Raw genomic sequence first — 16,077 nt, forward strand, 5'->3', positions numbered from 1 at the left:
CGCGATCCAAAAGGTCGTAAGCGACATCGCCGCCATAGTTTTTATTGTACGCGATTCCCGATCAGCGCCTACGGTTTATTTCATTATTATTACTTCACGTTGCGTTTTTAGCGGAGCGTAATTTTTGAAGGGTAGGCGTTTTCGTACTGTTTCGATTAGATTATTGATTCTAGTTAAAGATTTCGCTTTAAATATTGTTTATTATTAATTAATTGTGTATTATTAGGCAAAAGTAAACAATTAATTTAACACTAATATTAAGTCTGTCCAGAAAGGGAAGCCGGTAGGAATCGAGTTGTATGGAGCCTTCGCCACTGGTAGCCTAAAGCTTTCCTCGGTAAATGGACTATCTAACACTGAAAGAATTTTTCAAATCGGACCCGTAGTTCCTGAGATTAGCGCGTTCAAACAAACAAACAAACAAACTCTTCAGCTTTATAATATTAGTATAGATAGATTGTGCATTATTAACCTCACTGATCGTATACCTTCCGGTGAGCGCAACAGGCTATAAGCACCAATTTATTGGCACCTTAATTGTGTAATCTCTTCGTTTAACGTCAACCAACCCATTTGTGGACGGAAATTGTGACACTCTCTTCCCTTTAAGAGAGTTGCAAAGATTAGGGGCTTGTGAGATTATTTGTGTACCTTGCTGACTTTTACCAGTCACTTTGTACGCGTGAAAAGAGATCCCGAGGTAAAAAGTCTAGGTTATAAACTACTTGTGTACCAAATTTAATTAAAATCCGTCTAATGTTTTTAGAGTAAAACAGTAACTAACACACACACAACACATACATCCATACATCCATACTCACAAACTTTCATATTTATAGTACCCACTAGCTTCTGTCCGCTACTTCGTCCGCGCGAAAATATTCTCGGGGTAAAAAGTATCTTATATGATATTTTATAAATAAACTATCTTTTCGGAAATTCCGTTGAATACTTTGGTCACAATTGAGTTACAAACATCATATCCAAATTTTCGAATCTGTAATATTTCTATTTAAATCCGCAGTTGGCAAACATGGTAGACCCAGGGTCTACCTGCTCCCTCATTCCGAGAGGAGACCCTTGCCCAGCAGTGGGGCAGTAATAAGCTACATTATACTAAAAATCCAGCATTATTTCTCTAAAACACAAGACACATTTTATAAAAGAAAAGTTGAAAGATTAAGTACAATAACGGTGAAATATAATAAAAATCTATATTTATGAATCCCAGAGAGACAGTACAGGAATATATTTAAAAAAACGCGTCGTTGAATTGAAAATGTCTTTTATGGGGTGCTGTCTTAATGGAATTTTTGCGGGATATTATGTTTTACACTGTGGTTTATGATATACAGATTATTGAGCGGAGCGGGGAGCGTTTAAGCATACATACATAACAATATATTAGGTCGGGGAAAAAGTCTTTTCGCATTATAGTATGTATGAACTTGTAATAAAATCTTTTCTCTACACAAAAAGCTCGATATTTGGGTACCTCACGAGCTCACTGAAAGATACCTAATGAACCGTGCACTCATTTGTGATTCTTGAAGCCAAAGAGATTTTATTACAAGTTCATACATACTATAATGCGATAAGACTTTTTCCCCGACCTAATAATATGTAGATGTTATACCCGAAGTTGTCGGCGGTGTGTGTGACTGCCTCCGTGGCGCAATGGCTTAGGTCGCCACGCCGAAAACATTGATTGGTCGTAGGTTCGATTCCCACCCAGAGCAATTTATTTGTGCGATTCACAAATAATATAATAGTTTCAGGTCTGGGTGTACTTTGTGTCCGTTGCTTGTATGTTTGTAAAAGTCTAAGTTGTCTAAAAAAGAAACAAAAATAAACTCACGTTTCACCATTAACAATGTTAGTCCCATGTAATAGGGGGGCAAGCATAATTTCACGGGCACGTTACCAAACTCCGGACTACTGTTAAATAAATATCATTGGACAACTCATACACGGTCATTTGATTCCAAACTAAGCGTCGGGAGGTCGTAGGTTCGCTTCCTACACGGATCAATTATTTGTGCGATCCACAAATAATTGTTTCGAGTCTGGTTGTGCTTTGCGTCCGTTGTTTGTATGTTTGTAAAAGTCCCCGCGACACAGAGTTGTCTAAAAAAATAAACAAAAATAATAAAAGAATAAACTCATGTTTCACCATTAACAATGTTAGTCCCATGTTATAGGGGTACTTTCACAGGCACGTTACCAAACTCCGGGCTACTATTAAGAATAATAAAATAAATAAATTTAACCCATTACTGTCCCACTGCTGGGCAAGGGTCTCCTCTCGTAATGAGGGAGGGGTTAGGCCTTGAGTCCACCACGCTGGCCAAGTGCGGGTTGGGGACTTTGCATGCCCTCAATAAATGTATTAAACAAATTTTAGGCATGCAAGGTTTCCTCACGATGTTTTCCTTCACCGTTGGAGCATGTGATAATTATTTCTAATACACACATAACTTCGAAAAGTCATTGGTGTGTTGCCTGGGATTCGAACCTGCGACCACTTGCGTAGGAGGTGTCAACTTATACCACTCGGCTATCACTGCTCTAAGACTATTAAGAATATTAAGAATAAATATAATACCCAATAAATAAATATTATTGGACAACTCACACACGGTAATTTGATTACAAACTAAGCAGAGCTTGTACTGTAACCAAATCACTGATAAACACTTATATACTTCTAAGTAAATACTTATATAGATACATTAACAAGGCTAGGGTATGAATATAGATTCCTCTAACGATTGCCAAGCTTCAAGCTACGGTTGGATAAAATTTGACAATCGTCTGTAATTGCTCACAGGTGAATGGGTACCATTATGTTTAATTAGTTCCGGGAGAAGGGGGTTTTAGGGGACTAGGGGGTTTGAAACGAGAGATAATATTTTTTTTCGTAATAGTAATACTGGCAAATCGTTGTCATTTTTCGTTTTTCTTGCCGAAAACCTTCTAATATCCTACTAATCCTACTCATATTATAAATGCGAAAGTTTGTGAGAATGTTACTGAGTTTGTTACTCTTTCACGCAAATACTACTAAACCGTTTACGATGAAATTTGACATATAGGTAGCTGAAGACCCAGAATAACACATAGGCGCCTTATGTGCAAGGTTCGCGGTACGGAGGTATACAACATTCAGAATTTAGGACATCATTTACCCGCAGGCTCATGCAGTTGACGGTGGCCTATTAGGCACAACTATTAATTATAATCTAGATAAATTATACGTGTTCCTGTCTACGAAGTGGTCAGGCTATGCAGTATAATGATAATAATATCCACAACTGGCCAACGTATTGGTGCAGGACTTTGTTTAGTCGAAATGTGTGCACAAAACACGGGTACACTCTTTATTCCTTCACTCTCATAGTCCGGTGTGACGGATAACCGACACGACCAGGCGCAGCACCTTTGGCGATACGAAGCACAGAGTATACGACCTCAATTTCCTAACTTTTAATATTACCGATACCTTATTTAATCTATCACCTTTATGTTTACAAGTCGTGAGAATTTAAAATCGTTCTGACTCTGCGCAAGTCTTTGAAAATTTCATAACAAAAAGTCTCAGAAAAGACTTTTAGGCCTGTCCTAGGATTCGAACTCGAAACCTCTTGCGCGGCAGTCGCATACGCTAGACCGTGCCACACAAGCAGTCAACAGTATACAGTTAATATTATAATATTCCAATGGTCATTTACTGTGGTCGCTATATGACTTCAGAGACACGTCATTATGACACGACCAATATGCGTCCATAGCGGCCGACTATTGTTTATAGTGTGTTGTGTACAATACACAGATACAGTCTGTATTACATCACTCTCATAGTGCGTGTGACGAACATCACCCACGAGAGCTCACGCGAACATAGCCGACATCTTCAAGTGACGGGAACTACAAACTTATCTTCACTAAGCATTTCTCGAAAGAAAATCTAAGGCAAATGGCCCGGCTCGGGATTCGAACCCGAGTCCTTTGCGCGGTAGTCGCATACTCAACCGACCGCACCTCCGGGGCAGGACAAAGATTGATAAATTGATAATAGTGTCCTCCGGCCGATGTTCGTCTACGGCGGCCAGTTTCATTAAAACCAGCAAAATGCAGGACCTTGTTTATAGTGTCCAAGTGTGTGCACAATACACAGGTACACTGTCTTTTCTCACAAACTTTCGCATGTATAATATTAGTAAGATTGCTCTATGTTGTCGAGCAAGTAATTGTTGTCGAAACATTTCTGCCGTGTGTCAGATGAGTTCGCATATTTTCACGCGAGCCGGCCTCTGGGGCTCATATCTGTAATGCCTACCTTCAACCATAACTGTAAGGGTGAGGATAAGATGATAAGCGGCGCGGGTGGCGGAGCGGAAATGCCAGTTAAACAATAAGTTCTTGGAATGTTATGATTTAGATTTGAATGTATTAAAAGGAGTTTCTTACTATCTAAATCTGTCTCTATATAAGTAAGTATGTAAGTAAATCTTTATTGCATTGATTGAGTATAGGTACTGGTGTTATAATATTTTCATTGAAAGATGTCAATCAAATAAAAGTAAATTATACTACTATACATAAAATCACACCTTTTTCCGTATAGAGTTAGGCAGAGACCAGAACACTCCACTTGGTATGATCCTATCAAACTTCGCTTGCTTCATTGACCTTTTTGTAAGACATCGCTCCAGGAGTTTCCATTTACGTCAATTTTACTCATAACTTAAAAAAATATCATTTTAGTTATGCTTCAATTGAAAATTAAAAAAAAAAACCTATATATACACTTAATGTCTCTCACACAGACACATTTGTAACTTATGTTCATTGAACACTCTTAATAAATCGCTTCCCGCTCCGCTACACGCTCTTCTCATCACCCAACCCCCTCCCTCCCCGAGTTCCATTGGGGTGATTATAATAGAGTCGACGGAGTGTATTACACAAGTACATTTTATTACTTAACATATTATATCTTGTGTGAATATAACATAGTAATATAACGAAAATAGAGATTACACTATATTACTAAGATGGGTATTATGAGGTAGGTAGTTATTAATGTATGAGACAGATTTTTGAATAGTTAAAATAATTATTTGATGTTTCGCCATATCTTTATCAGCCTAGCCTTTTTTCTATATTACTATGTTGGAGTCAGCTTCCAGTCTCACCGGATGCAGCTGAATACCAGTATTGTACATGCAGCGACTGTCTATCTGACTTCCACAACACAGTTACCTGAGTTATAACTCGATACTCTTCGATAATACTGGTTTCAGACTTCTTCTTTCTGACTACTGTTAACGACTGTCGTCTTCGAAATTGACAGCCGGGACCTACAATTTAACGTGCCTTCTGAAACACGGAGGAACTCGATATGTATAAGATGGTCAGCCATTCACAGAACAACTTCAGCAAGCGTAGCTTAATCCTAAAGATCGATCCCTGCGGCTGATGTTAACTAAGCCACGAGCTCGTAAACACGGTAAAGAGATTAAATAATACCATTTTTGTTGTTTCAGGTGGTGTGGGTGTCACCATTACCTGATGATGAAGCACGATGTGGCCAGGCTGGTGGTGGATTGTGTTGATGCTCAACGCTGTGGCAGCAGCTGTCTCGCCCGTCGTTAAGATTGGTATGAAATATTATAGAAAGACCATAAATATACCTCTTGACCAACAATCCCCAACAAAACATAATTTCTTCAGCCTGATCTGTCCAGTGGTTTGGGCTGTGTGTTGATAGATCACTATCCTCCGGTTTCTGAGTACGTTTAACGATGGTTTATCTCTTCAATAGCGTTTTTTTATATTAGTTAAAATGCTATTGAACAGCTAAACTACCGCTAAATGTACCTCAGAAACCGGGGGTTAGTTAGTCAGTCAATCAGTCAGTCACCTTTGAGTTTTATAATAATATACAATATAGATGTTTCTCAATAGTAGTCCGGAGTTTGGTAACATGCCGGGTATATAGCAATAAGTTCGCCCCCTATTACATGGGACTAATATTGTTAATGGCGAAACGTGGGTGTATTTCATACATCTCTGCCTAAGCCTTCGGGTATAACTCCTCGCATGATCAATTATTGTATCAACCACATTGTAAATCTTTTGGCGATTGAAAAGAGTGTGTGTCAGTTTGTTGCTAGCTCTTCTCATAAGGCTCTACCCACTTTCCGAGCTAGTGGTAGATTCAGTAATTGTAACGACTATCACAAGTGTCAATATTTGACCCAAATGATTTGATTAACAGGCGTATTATGTATGTTGTTTTCTCTTTTTTAGACTATTTCCCCAATCTTTTCTTTTTTTCTTTCAGGGGCAGTTTTCACGGAGGACGCTCGCGGTGGCAGTACGGAACTAGCGTTCAAGTACGCAGTGTACCGTATCAATAAGGAACGAATACTACTACCTAATAGTACCTTAGTATATGATATACAGTATACGCCGGCAAGAGATACTTTCAAGACTTATAAAAGAGGTAAGTACCATAACTTACTCTTCTTTCTTTCTTTTTGTTTTTAAAAGAAGACAACTCCCGCAGTAAGAATTGCTCTTGTGTTGGACTTTTACAAACATACAACAACAACGGACATAAAATACAACCGGACCTGAGACAGTTATTTGTGGATCGCACTAATAATTGTGCCGTGTGGGAATCGAACCCACGACCTCCTGAAGCAATGGTAGCGGCGTGGTGACCTAAACCACTGCGCCAAGGAGGCAGTCATCGTGACATAGACATAATTTCATTTCAAATATTAGTTTCGAAAAAGTACCTATATATCATTTACAGACACAAAATCATCCTTCAAACTTTCAATGAAAACATACAAATAATAAAAAAAACTCCCATCCTTCAAAAACTGAAAGTTTCACCGACGGAAACTGTAAAATGCGACCGGAAACGCAATATGGCCGCCGGATATGACGTTAAGGATACTTGTGGCTGAAATATGAAATGTGGAATGAGAGCTTCAATGGTATATTTTTCGCGGGAAAAATTGCAATAGTCGAGAACCTTCGAGTGTCATCATGACCTTTTTTGTTCGAATGAATTGAAGATGGGTTTCAAATGATTCGAAGCTTTTGGCTTTTGTACAACCGGTACGTGTACTTAATAAATGATAATAAATAAATATCATTGGTCAACTCACACACGGTCATTTATTTCTAAAGCAGAGCTTGTACTGTAACCAAATAACTGATAAACGTACTTATATACTTGTAAATACATACTTATATAGATACATTAACAAGCTCAGAACAGATACTCGTGCTCATCACACAAATATTAGTCCCGAGTGTGATTGGAACCACTCGCAGCGCTACGGTTATTGCGGCGAGGTGACCACTACAACCACTGCGACAAACGTTATTTTATAAAGAGTAGCTGATTTGACTGGTAGTCAACTACCCTAAGATTATTTTTGTTTCGTGATGCTAATTAAGTGATTGCCGAGTGGTATAACTTGGCACCTCCCACCTCAAGTGGTCGCAGGTTCGAACCCGAGGCAACACACCAATGACTTTTCGAAGTTATGTGTGTATAAGAAATAATTGTCTCATGCTCCAACGGTGAAGGAAAACATCGTGAGGAAACCTTGCATGTCTAAAATTTGTTTAATACATTTATTGAGGGCATGCAAAGTCCCCAACCCGCACTTGGCCAACGTGGTGCACTCGAGGCCTAAACCTTCCCTCATTACGGGAGGAGACCCTTGCCCAGCAATGGGACAGTAATGGGTTAAATTTATTTATTTATTTAATTAAGTGACGATTTGATTTGAAGTTGGTTGTTTATAAATATTCAAAAATCAGCCCCTAAATGGATGAAATAGGGGACGAGAGTTTGTGCATTTACAACACCTTTTCTAGAGCTTTAAAAACCTCTATAGTTTCAAGATACTATAGTAAAAAGGATTTCTCTCGAGTTGAGAGCTTTTAAACACCATTGTGTGGCTAATAGCTCTATCAGAGGGGGTTCTATTCCCGGCTGAGTAGGTAGTTAGTCTGGAAACAACATGCCTATATATAAGGCAGTATCTACATAGATTTGGAATCTATTAGCCTTTCTTCCAACTATGTTGGAGGCGGCTTCCAGTCCCACCGGATGCGGCTGAATACCTGTATTTTACATGGAGCAACTGCTTAACCGATATGCAGTCGCTCCATGTAAAATACTACTTCTGACTACTGTGATAAGACAGTTTCCTGGGTATACCCTTTGGTAAGACTGGCTGTCAGACTTTCAGGCTTCTGACTACTGTTAACCACTGTCAAAGATCTTCGATGACAGTCGGGACTCACATTTAAATGTGTCTTCCGGAACACAGAGGGGCTAGAAATTGAAAAGATGGTATTATTATTTGCGCCATCACACACAAATAATAATTGTTTCGGGTCTGGTTGTGCTTTGTGTCCGTTGTTTGTAAAAGGCCCCGCGACGAAAGAGCAATTCTTAGTGCGGGAGTTGTCTTTTTAAAGAAAAAAAGAATCTCTAATACAGGGTGTGTTTCTTCACAGCGTGTTCGCAGATCAAGTCAGGAGCGGTAGCACTGTTCAGCGGAGCTGGTCCTCAGTTGGCAGGGACCCTGGACGCTATGACAAGGAGTCTGCACACTCCTCACCTGACTGTCGGACCTTATGCCAATGACAACTGTAAGTGAGCCTGGTGTAAACGACAGCCTACCGAAAACGAAAAAAAATGACTTTAGACACGATTCTGGTGCTTATGGCGTTGAAAATTTTCATCGGTTTTTTCTTGATTTTTCCGATTTTTTATGCGTTTTTTTTTATTTTTTCTGGTATTATTTCGTTAATACTACACAATGCAACATGAATATGAAAAAAAACACCGTCATATTACTGTTTTTCACAAAAAACAGCAATGGATTAAAACAACGTATAAATTCGCTATCAGCTGTTCGGCCAACGACACCGCGCCGGCGGCGGCCGGCCGCGACGGTCGACGTCACGCCGCTTACCTAACGCGCGCCACACAGACACGATTACGCACACAGCTGTCAACCTCACACTCACTAGTATGCAGCGTTACTTAGTATTTGTTCTATGTTAAAAATGAAAATTACATAATTATCCCGCTCTCCGATAAAAGGTAAATTCATAAGATTTAAAATGTGTGATATCTTATTATTACACGTACAAATACATACAGAACAACAAAAAATCCTATTGATATTCTTTAGCGCTATAAAAATCTCTAATAAACAATTTAACATGTATTGTCGCTTTGTTCCATTTGTTCTTGCAAAATTCTATTCGATATTTACACGCTCATTCATACTTCATACAAGCGCGGTGCGACTCGAAAAGTAGATGGCCGTAGTGACGCGTGACGCCGCGACCGCGCGTGGATGTTACATAGATGGGATGCGGCAAAATGGATGCTAAGTAATTCTCCGGGGATTATGAATTATGATAAGTTAGTTTCTCTGATAAGAATATTAATGGATATTGATTGTTATCATTGTTATGTACCTACATTTTTTATGGTTTAATTAAATAAACGTTTCGTGTTTATTTTATTTACTTTAAGCTGATTTTATGTTATAAATATCAAAGTTTTTTAAACTTACATCAATAATGTTTGTAATGTTATTTGGTATTTGAATAAAACTACAATGCAACCAGTAACAACTGTGACAAGTAAAAATAGTAATGCCACATCAATATTTTATTGAATCTAATCTCTCGCTGGGATCCTAACTCGTCGCTCGTCACCAAATCGGCGGCGCGCGCGCGGACGGCGCGGAGGGAGCGGGTGGCGCGGGCGAGGGGCGGCGCGAGTGAGCGGAGAGGCGCCCGCGCCGGCGGCTCTCTTTGATCGATAGTTCGAGCAATTCGCTCGCGGAAGACGGAAGCTCTTCACCGGTGTCGTTCGTTATGTCCTATTCGTCGTGTCGTGTGTGAACTGTTGTTTATTATTACTTGTTATTGTTTCGGTTTTGAGTTGTTAGTGTTTTTATTGTTATTATTTTTGTTGTTATTGTTTTCGAAGTGCAGTTGTGTTCGTAAATAGGAAGAAATGTTGATGTGTTATGTATGGTGAAGCACGTGGAAGTGCACGGCGTGCTCTGCACCTGTACGTCCGGATCCAAAGGTACTCAAACTCTCGCCATACACCAGGTATTTGCGTGTTGATAGACATTGATAACAATTTGTTTTAGCACTTCCTTATTATTGGTTACGTTTTGCTATTATTGTTTGATTTCACGTAAGCCAAGTAGGTACCTACCTACTTACAATTTTACTATGAGCTATTGTAACATACGGGCCTACTTACGATACCATAAACGATACATAAGATTGTTATCTAATGATAGCGTTGCATACTAGTGAGCGCATAGACGTGGTGGTACGCGTATGTACCTACGACGCGTCGCGACATGTCGTCGCTCAGCGCGCCGCCGCCGCCAGAAGGCCGGGACTCCACCAAAGCGGAGACGAGACGAGCGGAGAGGAGATGTTTTTTAAACAACCAATAGAATTGAGTTATTGACACGTCTCCTCTCCGCTCAGCTTCAGTGGAGATCGCTGTGCGGAGATGTGTAATATTTGTATGTCGCGATGGAAGCGGAGATGTGAGCTGTGCGCGGACGACGCGCAGTGGAGACGAGAGATCACACATCTCCGCTTCGGTGGAGTCCCGCGAGCTGAAAAACATCTCTTCTCGCACAGCACACAGCACACCGCACACATCTCTGCTTTGGTGGAGTCCCGGCCTAAATCTCGTAGGCATGCGCGGAGATACATCGCGTTGTTCACTATACATTGAACGCTCAAAAATGACTAACTCGGGAACCAATCATTTCCGAGAAATATCGTTGGAGTAAATTTCGCGCATACAGTGTCACAAACTTACCAGTAAAGTTTTCGGTTAGCTGTCATTTACACCCTTTAACCGACTTTAGACAAAGGAGCTGGTCCTCAGTTGGCAGGGACCCTGGACGCTATGACAAGGAGTCTGCACACTCCTCACCTGACTGTCGGACCTTATGCTAATGACAACTGTAAGTGAGCTATCCCACTAAAAACATAAATGTAAAAATGAAAGCCATGTTCAGTACAAAACCTAAGCTTGGTTATGGGCTTTGCCACAAAAGGAATGGAGATTTAAGAGCCCTGCCTCACTGGGAAGCCATGGCGGCGTCGCTGGCTACGTATCCAAGCAGTTAGTTTTGAAATGTATGTCACCTAACTCACGTGGCGACGGTGTGGCAACGTGACATTGCTTGGATACATAGCCAGCAACGCCGCCATGGCGTCCTAGTGAGGCAGGGCTCTAAATAAGTGCCAAGTTCTGTACAGAATCCAAATATGCATTGATAGGAACAAAATAACATTATGAACAAGTATAAAACTCTATTTCTATGTTTTATTGGATACCTATAACAATTGCTGTTATTTAAAATGTGAACATTTTCTCATTTTCGTTCAAATTTTTTTTAATCCCTGTTAAAACAAGCCAAATCAAATACGGACTAGTGATGGTTTATTTTTGTCTTCGTTGCAGTGAACCACACGTTTACAGTGAACCTGTACCCAGCTAAGGAGCTGATCACGAAGGCGTTCTCCGACTTCATCAGCTACCTCAACTGGACCAGGATGGGGATTATTTACGAAGATTATGGTTATGGTGAGTCACGTAGTCATTTATATGTTACTACACGTTTGTCTGTGTGGTTAACGTGGTCAGCTCGCCGCAATAACCGTAGCGCCGCGTGTGGTTCCAATCACACCCGGGACTAATATTTGTGTGATGAGCGCGAGTATTCGTGTGTCATCAGTTATCTGGTTACAGTACAATCTATGCTAAGTTTGTAATCAGATGACCGTGTGTGAGTTGTACAAATATATTTGTTGTGCTTAACATATTGATGGACACTTTTTGAATCTTTTTCTTGATTTAGTCCGCCATATACCGAAACTGCATACCTAAATGATGTTAAGTACATTTCTTGAGGGTATGTAAAGTCCCCAACCCGCACTAGGCCAGTGTGGTGGACGCAAGGCCTGACCCCCTCTTTCGAGAAGAGACCTTTGCCTAGCAGTGGGACAGTCATGAACTAAAAAAATACATTTGAAATTGTATTATTTTATAATTTTTCCATATTTCAGGAGAAATCAACATAATAGACATAGCGAAAGACGGCCGCGATATGTACGCAGTCAGATGCCATGACCCTAAGGAGTACAGACGTGCTCTAGCGCAGTTGAAGGCGCAGCAAGTGGAGCACATTATAGTGGACACCGACCCCAGGAGGATCAGACAGCTGGCGAGAGCGGTGAGTAGACCAGTAGACCAGTAGACTAGTAGACCAGTAGACTAGTAGACCAGTAGACTAGTAGACCAGTAGACTAGTAGACCAGTAGACTAGTAGACCAGTAGACTAGTAGGCCAGTAGACTAGTAGACCAGTAGACTAGTAGACCAGTAGACTAGTAGACCAGTAGACTAGTAGACCAGTAGACTAGTAGACCAGTAGACTAGTAGACCAGTAGATGAATAGACTAGTAGACCTTTCGGTCTACTTATAGGTAGACTGGTAGATAAGTAGTATAAGACTTGTTGACAAAAAGACTGGTACATGGAAAATCCGGTAGAAGGAATGAATAGTAGACTAGAAGGCGAACAGACTAGCTGCTGAATAATGCCTAGAATAAATAGGAATGGATAAGTCTGTACCTACTTCTTTCAATCTCTGCATCACCCTAAGGTAGACTAGCAGAAAATGCCTTTGGCATTAAGTCAGCCTATACACACCTATGTATGTATATGAAGATTAAAATAAATGAATACCGTTCATTATTCAATTGGATCAATCAAATTAACATTATTAGTGGGTTAAATTTATCTATTGTAGTAACAAAATTATTTTTATTTGTTTCAGATATTACAACTACAAATGAACAACGAAGACTACCATTATATTTTTACTTCATTTGTAAGTATTTTTCAAATAATTTTACTTTTTTAGTTTTAAATGAACCTAGTGTCAAAGTTTTTAAGCGGGACCGACTTTTCACGTGCTCTCCAAAGCACGGAGACCCTCAGTTCAAGTACTATACAGTCACCCATCTTTAGAATGACCGAGCCAAGGGTGTTGCTTGAACTCGTTGTTGTCAATTAAGATAACAGACAGTAAGTTACGTGTAAGGCCTTTCGGGCGGCTTGAACAACTTTGACACTAGGTTGACCACTAACCATACGATAATAAATCTATGTATAATTTTAGTAGTAACCTCGTTTTTGTACCAAGTACTTATACTGTTATTTAAAAGATAAATATTAACCCTCTTTTTCATAAAAATATATGAAGTTATGAAAGACTTATAAAGTCTTTCCTTAGCAAAATGAAAAAGAGAAAACATAGTGTAGTAGTTTTCTTTTACTAAAATAGGTTTATAGTGTGTTTATGAATAAGAGGGATACATTTTAGGGGATTGTTAAGCTCTCAATTTGGACTATATGTTATGTATTTTCATCAAAAACTGTTTTTAAGTGCCCATTTTCAGCAAGAAAGGAAGAGTATTTCAGTGTTAAAGAAGACTCTTTCGTGGCCGTGAGGCGGGACCCTAGCGAATTTAAAACGTAATCTAATCTTTCAAATTCGGTACGGTTCTTACTCATTGTCATGAAATTACCACAGTAGACCGAGAAGACTGAAAAGACTGAAAAGACCGAAGTTTATAAGAAGAAATTTTTATTGGAAGATGATATAATTTAATTGTTATTGTATGATGTTATATTTGTGTTTTTTTATTATATGTGAAACAAAATTTTTAATATTTATTAGTTGTAGTATTTATAATGTGTTCCAAAGACTTACAAACTTAAAAAATACATTGATTTAGTTTAGACTGCCTCCGTGGCGCAGTGGTATAGGTCGCCACGCCGCTACCATTGCGTCGGGTCTGGTTGTTCTTGTGTCCGTTGTTTGTATGTGTGTAAAAGTCCCCGCGACACAAGAGCAATTCTTTGTGCGGGAGTTGTCTTTAATAGAAAAGCCTAAGCCCTCCATAGTTAGACAGGAGACCCATGCCCACCAAAGGGGTAGTTATGGGTCAATGGGATAGCTATAGGTTTAAAGTTAATAATATGGTCTTCTACCATGGTCTTTCCAGGACATGGAACTCTTCGACCTGGAAGACTTCTACTACAACCGCGTGAACATGAGCGGCTGGAGGCTGGTGGATCGAGGCTCTGATAAAGTGAAGGAGTCCCTGCAGGTCATGGAGAAGTTCCATCCCATAGGAGCTTCTATACTAAGTGGAGGTCATATAAAGGTTAGTTGTTATTTATTAGTAATATGTTCATCGCTCGTCGGTCGTCGTTCATTATTCATCATTCATTCATCATTCATTCATCATTCATTCATCATTCATTCATCATTCATTCATCATTCATTCATCATTCATTCATCATTCATTCATCATTCATTCATCATTCATTCATCATTCATTCATCATTCATTCATTCATTCATCATTCATTCATCATTCATTCATCATTCATTCATCATTCATTCATCATTCATTCATCATTCATTCATCATTCATTCATCATTCATTCATCATTCATTCATCATTCATTCATGATTCATTAATCACTCATTCATCATTCACTCATCATTCATTCATAATTCATTCATCATTCATTCATCACTCATTCATCACTCATTCATCATTCATTCATCATTCATTCATCATTCATTCATCACTCATTCATCATTCATTCATCATTCATTTATCATTCATTCATCATTCATTCGTCATACATTCATCATTCATTCATCATTCATTCATAATTAATTCGTCATTCATCATTCATTCTTCATTCATTCATCATTCATTCATCATTCATTCATCACTCATTCATCACTCATTCATCATACATCATACATTTTGTCATACAGGACCGTTACTATTTTAAAATAACCGAAGTTATATTTTCAAATATTTTCAGACGGAACCAGCTCTTCTATACGATGCGGTACAAGTGCTTTGCCAAGCGCTTGCGTTAACGGAGAACGTGCACTCAGGGAACGTGTCGTGCGAGCGAGAAATACCCTGGAGCCATGGGAAGTCGCTCTATGATAATATTAATACGGTGAGTTGATAAATTATATTTATATGAAGTTCATTTTGTAGGTCTTTTTTATCCCATTACTGTCCGACTGCTGGGCAAGGGTCACCTCCCAAACGAGGGAGGGGTTAAGCCTTGAGTCCACCACGTTGGCCAAGTGTGGGCTGGGGACTTTGCATGCATTCAATATCGCTAATAAATGAGAAAGTCAAAAAAGCTACTGAAAAAAATTTCATGAAATATTTTTAATGAAGTTAAGTTTTTGTGTAATAATATTTTTTACCGATTTGAGAGATTTCAAAATTGAGGATTAAAGTGCTGTCTGATTTTGATGAAAGAATGCAAAGATATAGATAGGTAAAGACCTGCAAACATACTCTCGAGTAAACTGCTAAACAACTGAACTGGTATTGATAAAGTTTTGTTTTCACATAAACATAGGATATACATAACATTTAGGATCAAACAACGGCTATATTTTTCCTTAAATTCTAAAGCTAAAATAGGGCATTATAGTATAAATTTAATTTACCGTATTTTTTCCCACAGATCCAAGCGCACGGCCTAACAGGTCCAATAGAGTTCAAGAACGGGATCCGAACCAACTTCCACCTGCAGCTCATGAGGTTATCGGGCGGTGAGAAGGGCAGCACCGTGGTGTCGGGCACGTGGTCTCCCGCCGACGCGCTGGCCGTCACTGACGCCGCCGCCTACAGGAGGAACCCGCCGCCTAATGTGACGCTTACTGTGGTTACTGTCGAGGTATGTGTGACTAATTGACTAATTAAAAACTCATTATTCATTGGCCAAATGACTAATTGACTAATGACTAATTGACTGATGACTAATTGACAGATGACTAATGACTAATTGACTAATGACTTACTAACTAATGACTAAAAGACTAATGACTAATGACTAATGACTAATTGACTAATGT

At 39.3% G+C, this 16,077-nt stretch overlaps 1 protein-coding gene across 1 annotated transcript in view; it reads left to right on the plus strand.

The window, feature by feature from the left end:
- LOC142985221 (glutamate receptor ionotropic, kainate 2) overlaps positions 1-16,077 on the plus strand; it is a 35,243-nt gene that overhangs the window by 6,084 nt on the left and 13,082 nt on the right. The window contains exons 2-10 of the mRNA XM_076133258.1: positions 5,550-5,663; positions 6,350-6,511; positions 8,557-8,691; positions 11,567-11,689; positions 12,172-12,338; positions 12,944-12,997; positions 14,178-14,339; positions 15,018-15,161; positions 15,687-15,899. Of these exons, the coding sequence (XP_075989373.1) occupies positions 5,588-5,663; positions 6,350-6,511; positions 8,557-8,691; positions 11,567-11,689; positions 12,172-12,338; positions 12,944-12,997; positions 14,178-14,339; positions 15,018-15,161; positions 15,687-15,899 (1,236 nt within the window). The 5' untranslated portion in view covers positions 5,550-5,587. The remainder of the gene's footprint in view (positions 1-5,549; positions 5,664-6,349; positions 6,512-8,556; positions 8,692-11,566; positions 11,690-12,171; positions 12,339-12,943; positions 12,998-14,177; positions 14,340-15,017; positions 15,162-15,686; positions 15,900-16,077) is intronic.

The sequence above is a fragment of the Anticarsia gemmatalis genome, chromosome 29, assembly GCF_050436995.1.
Source record: "Anticarsia gemmatalis isolate Benzon Research Colony breed Stoneville strain chromosome 29, ilAntGemm2 primary, whole genome shotgun sequence".
Taxonomy (NCBI): domain Eukaryota; kingdom Metazoa; phylum Arthropoda; class Insecta; order Lepidoptera; family Erebidae; genus Anticarsia; species Anticarsia gemmatalis.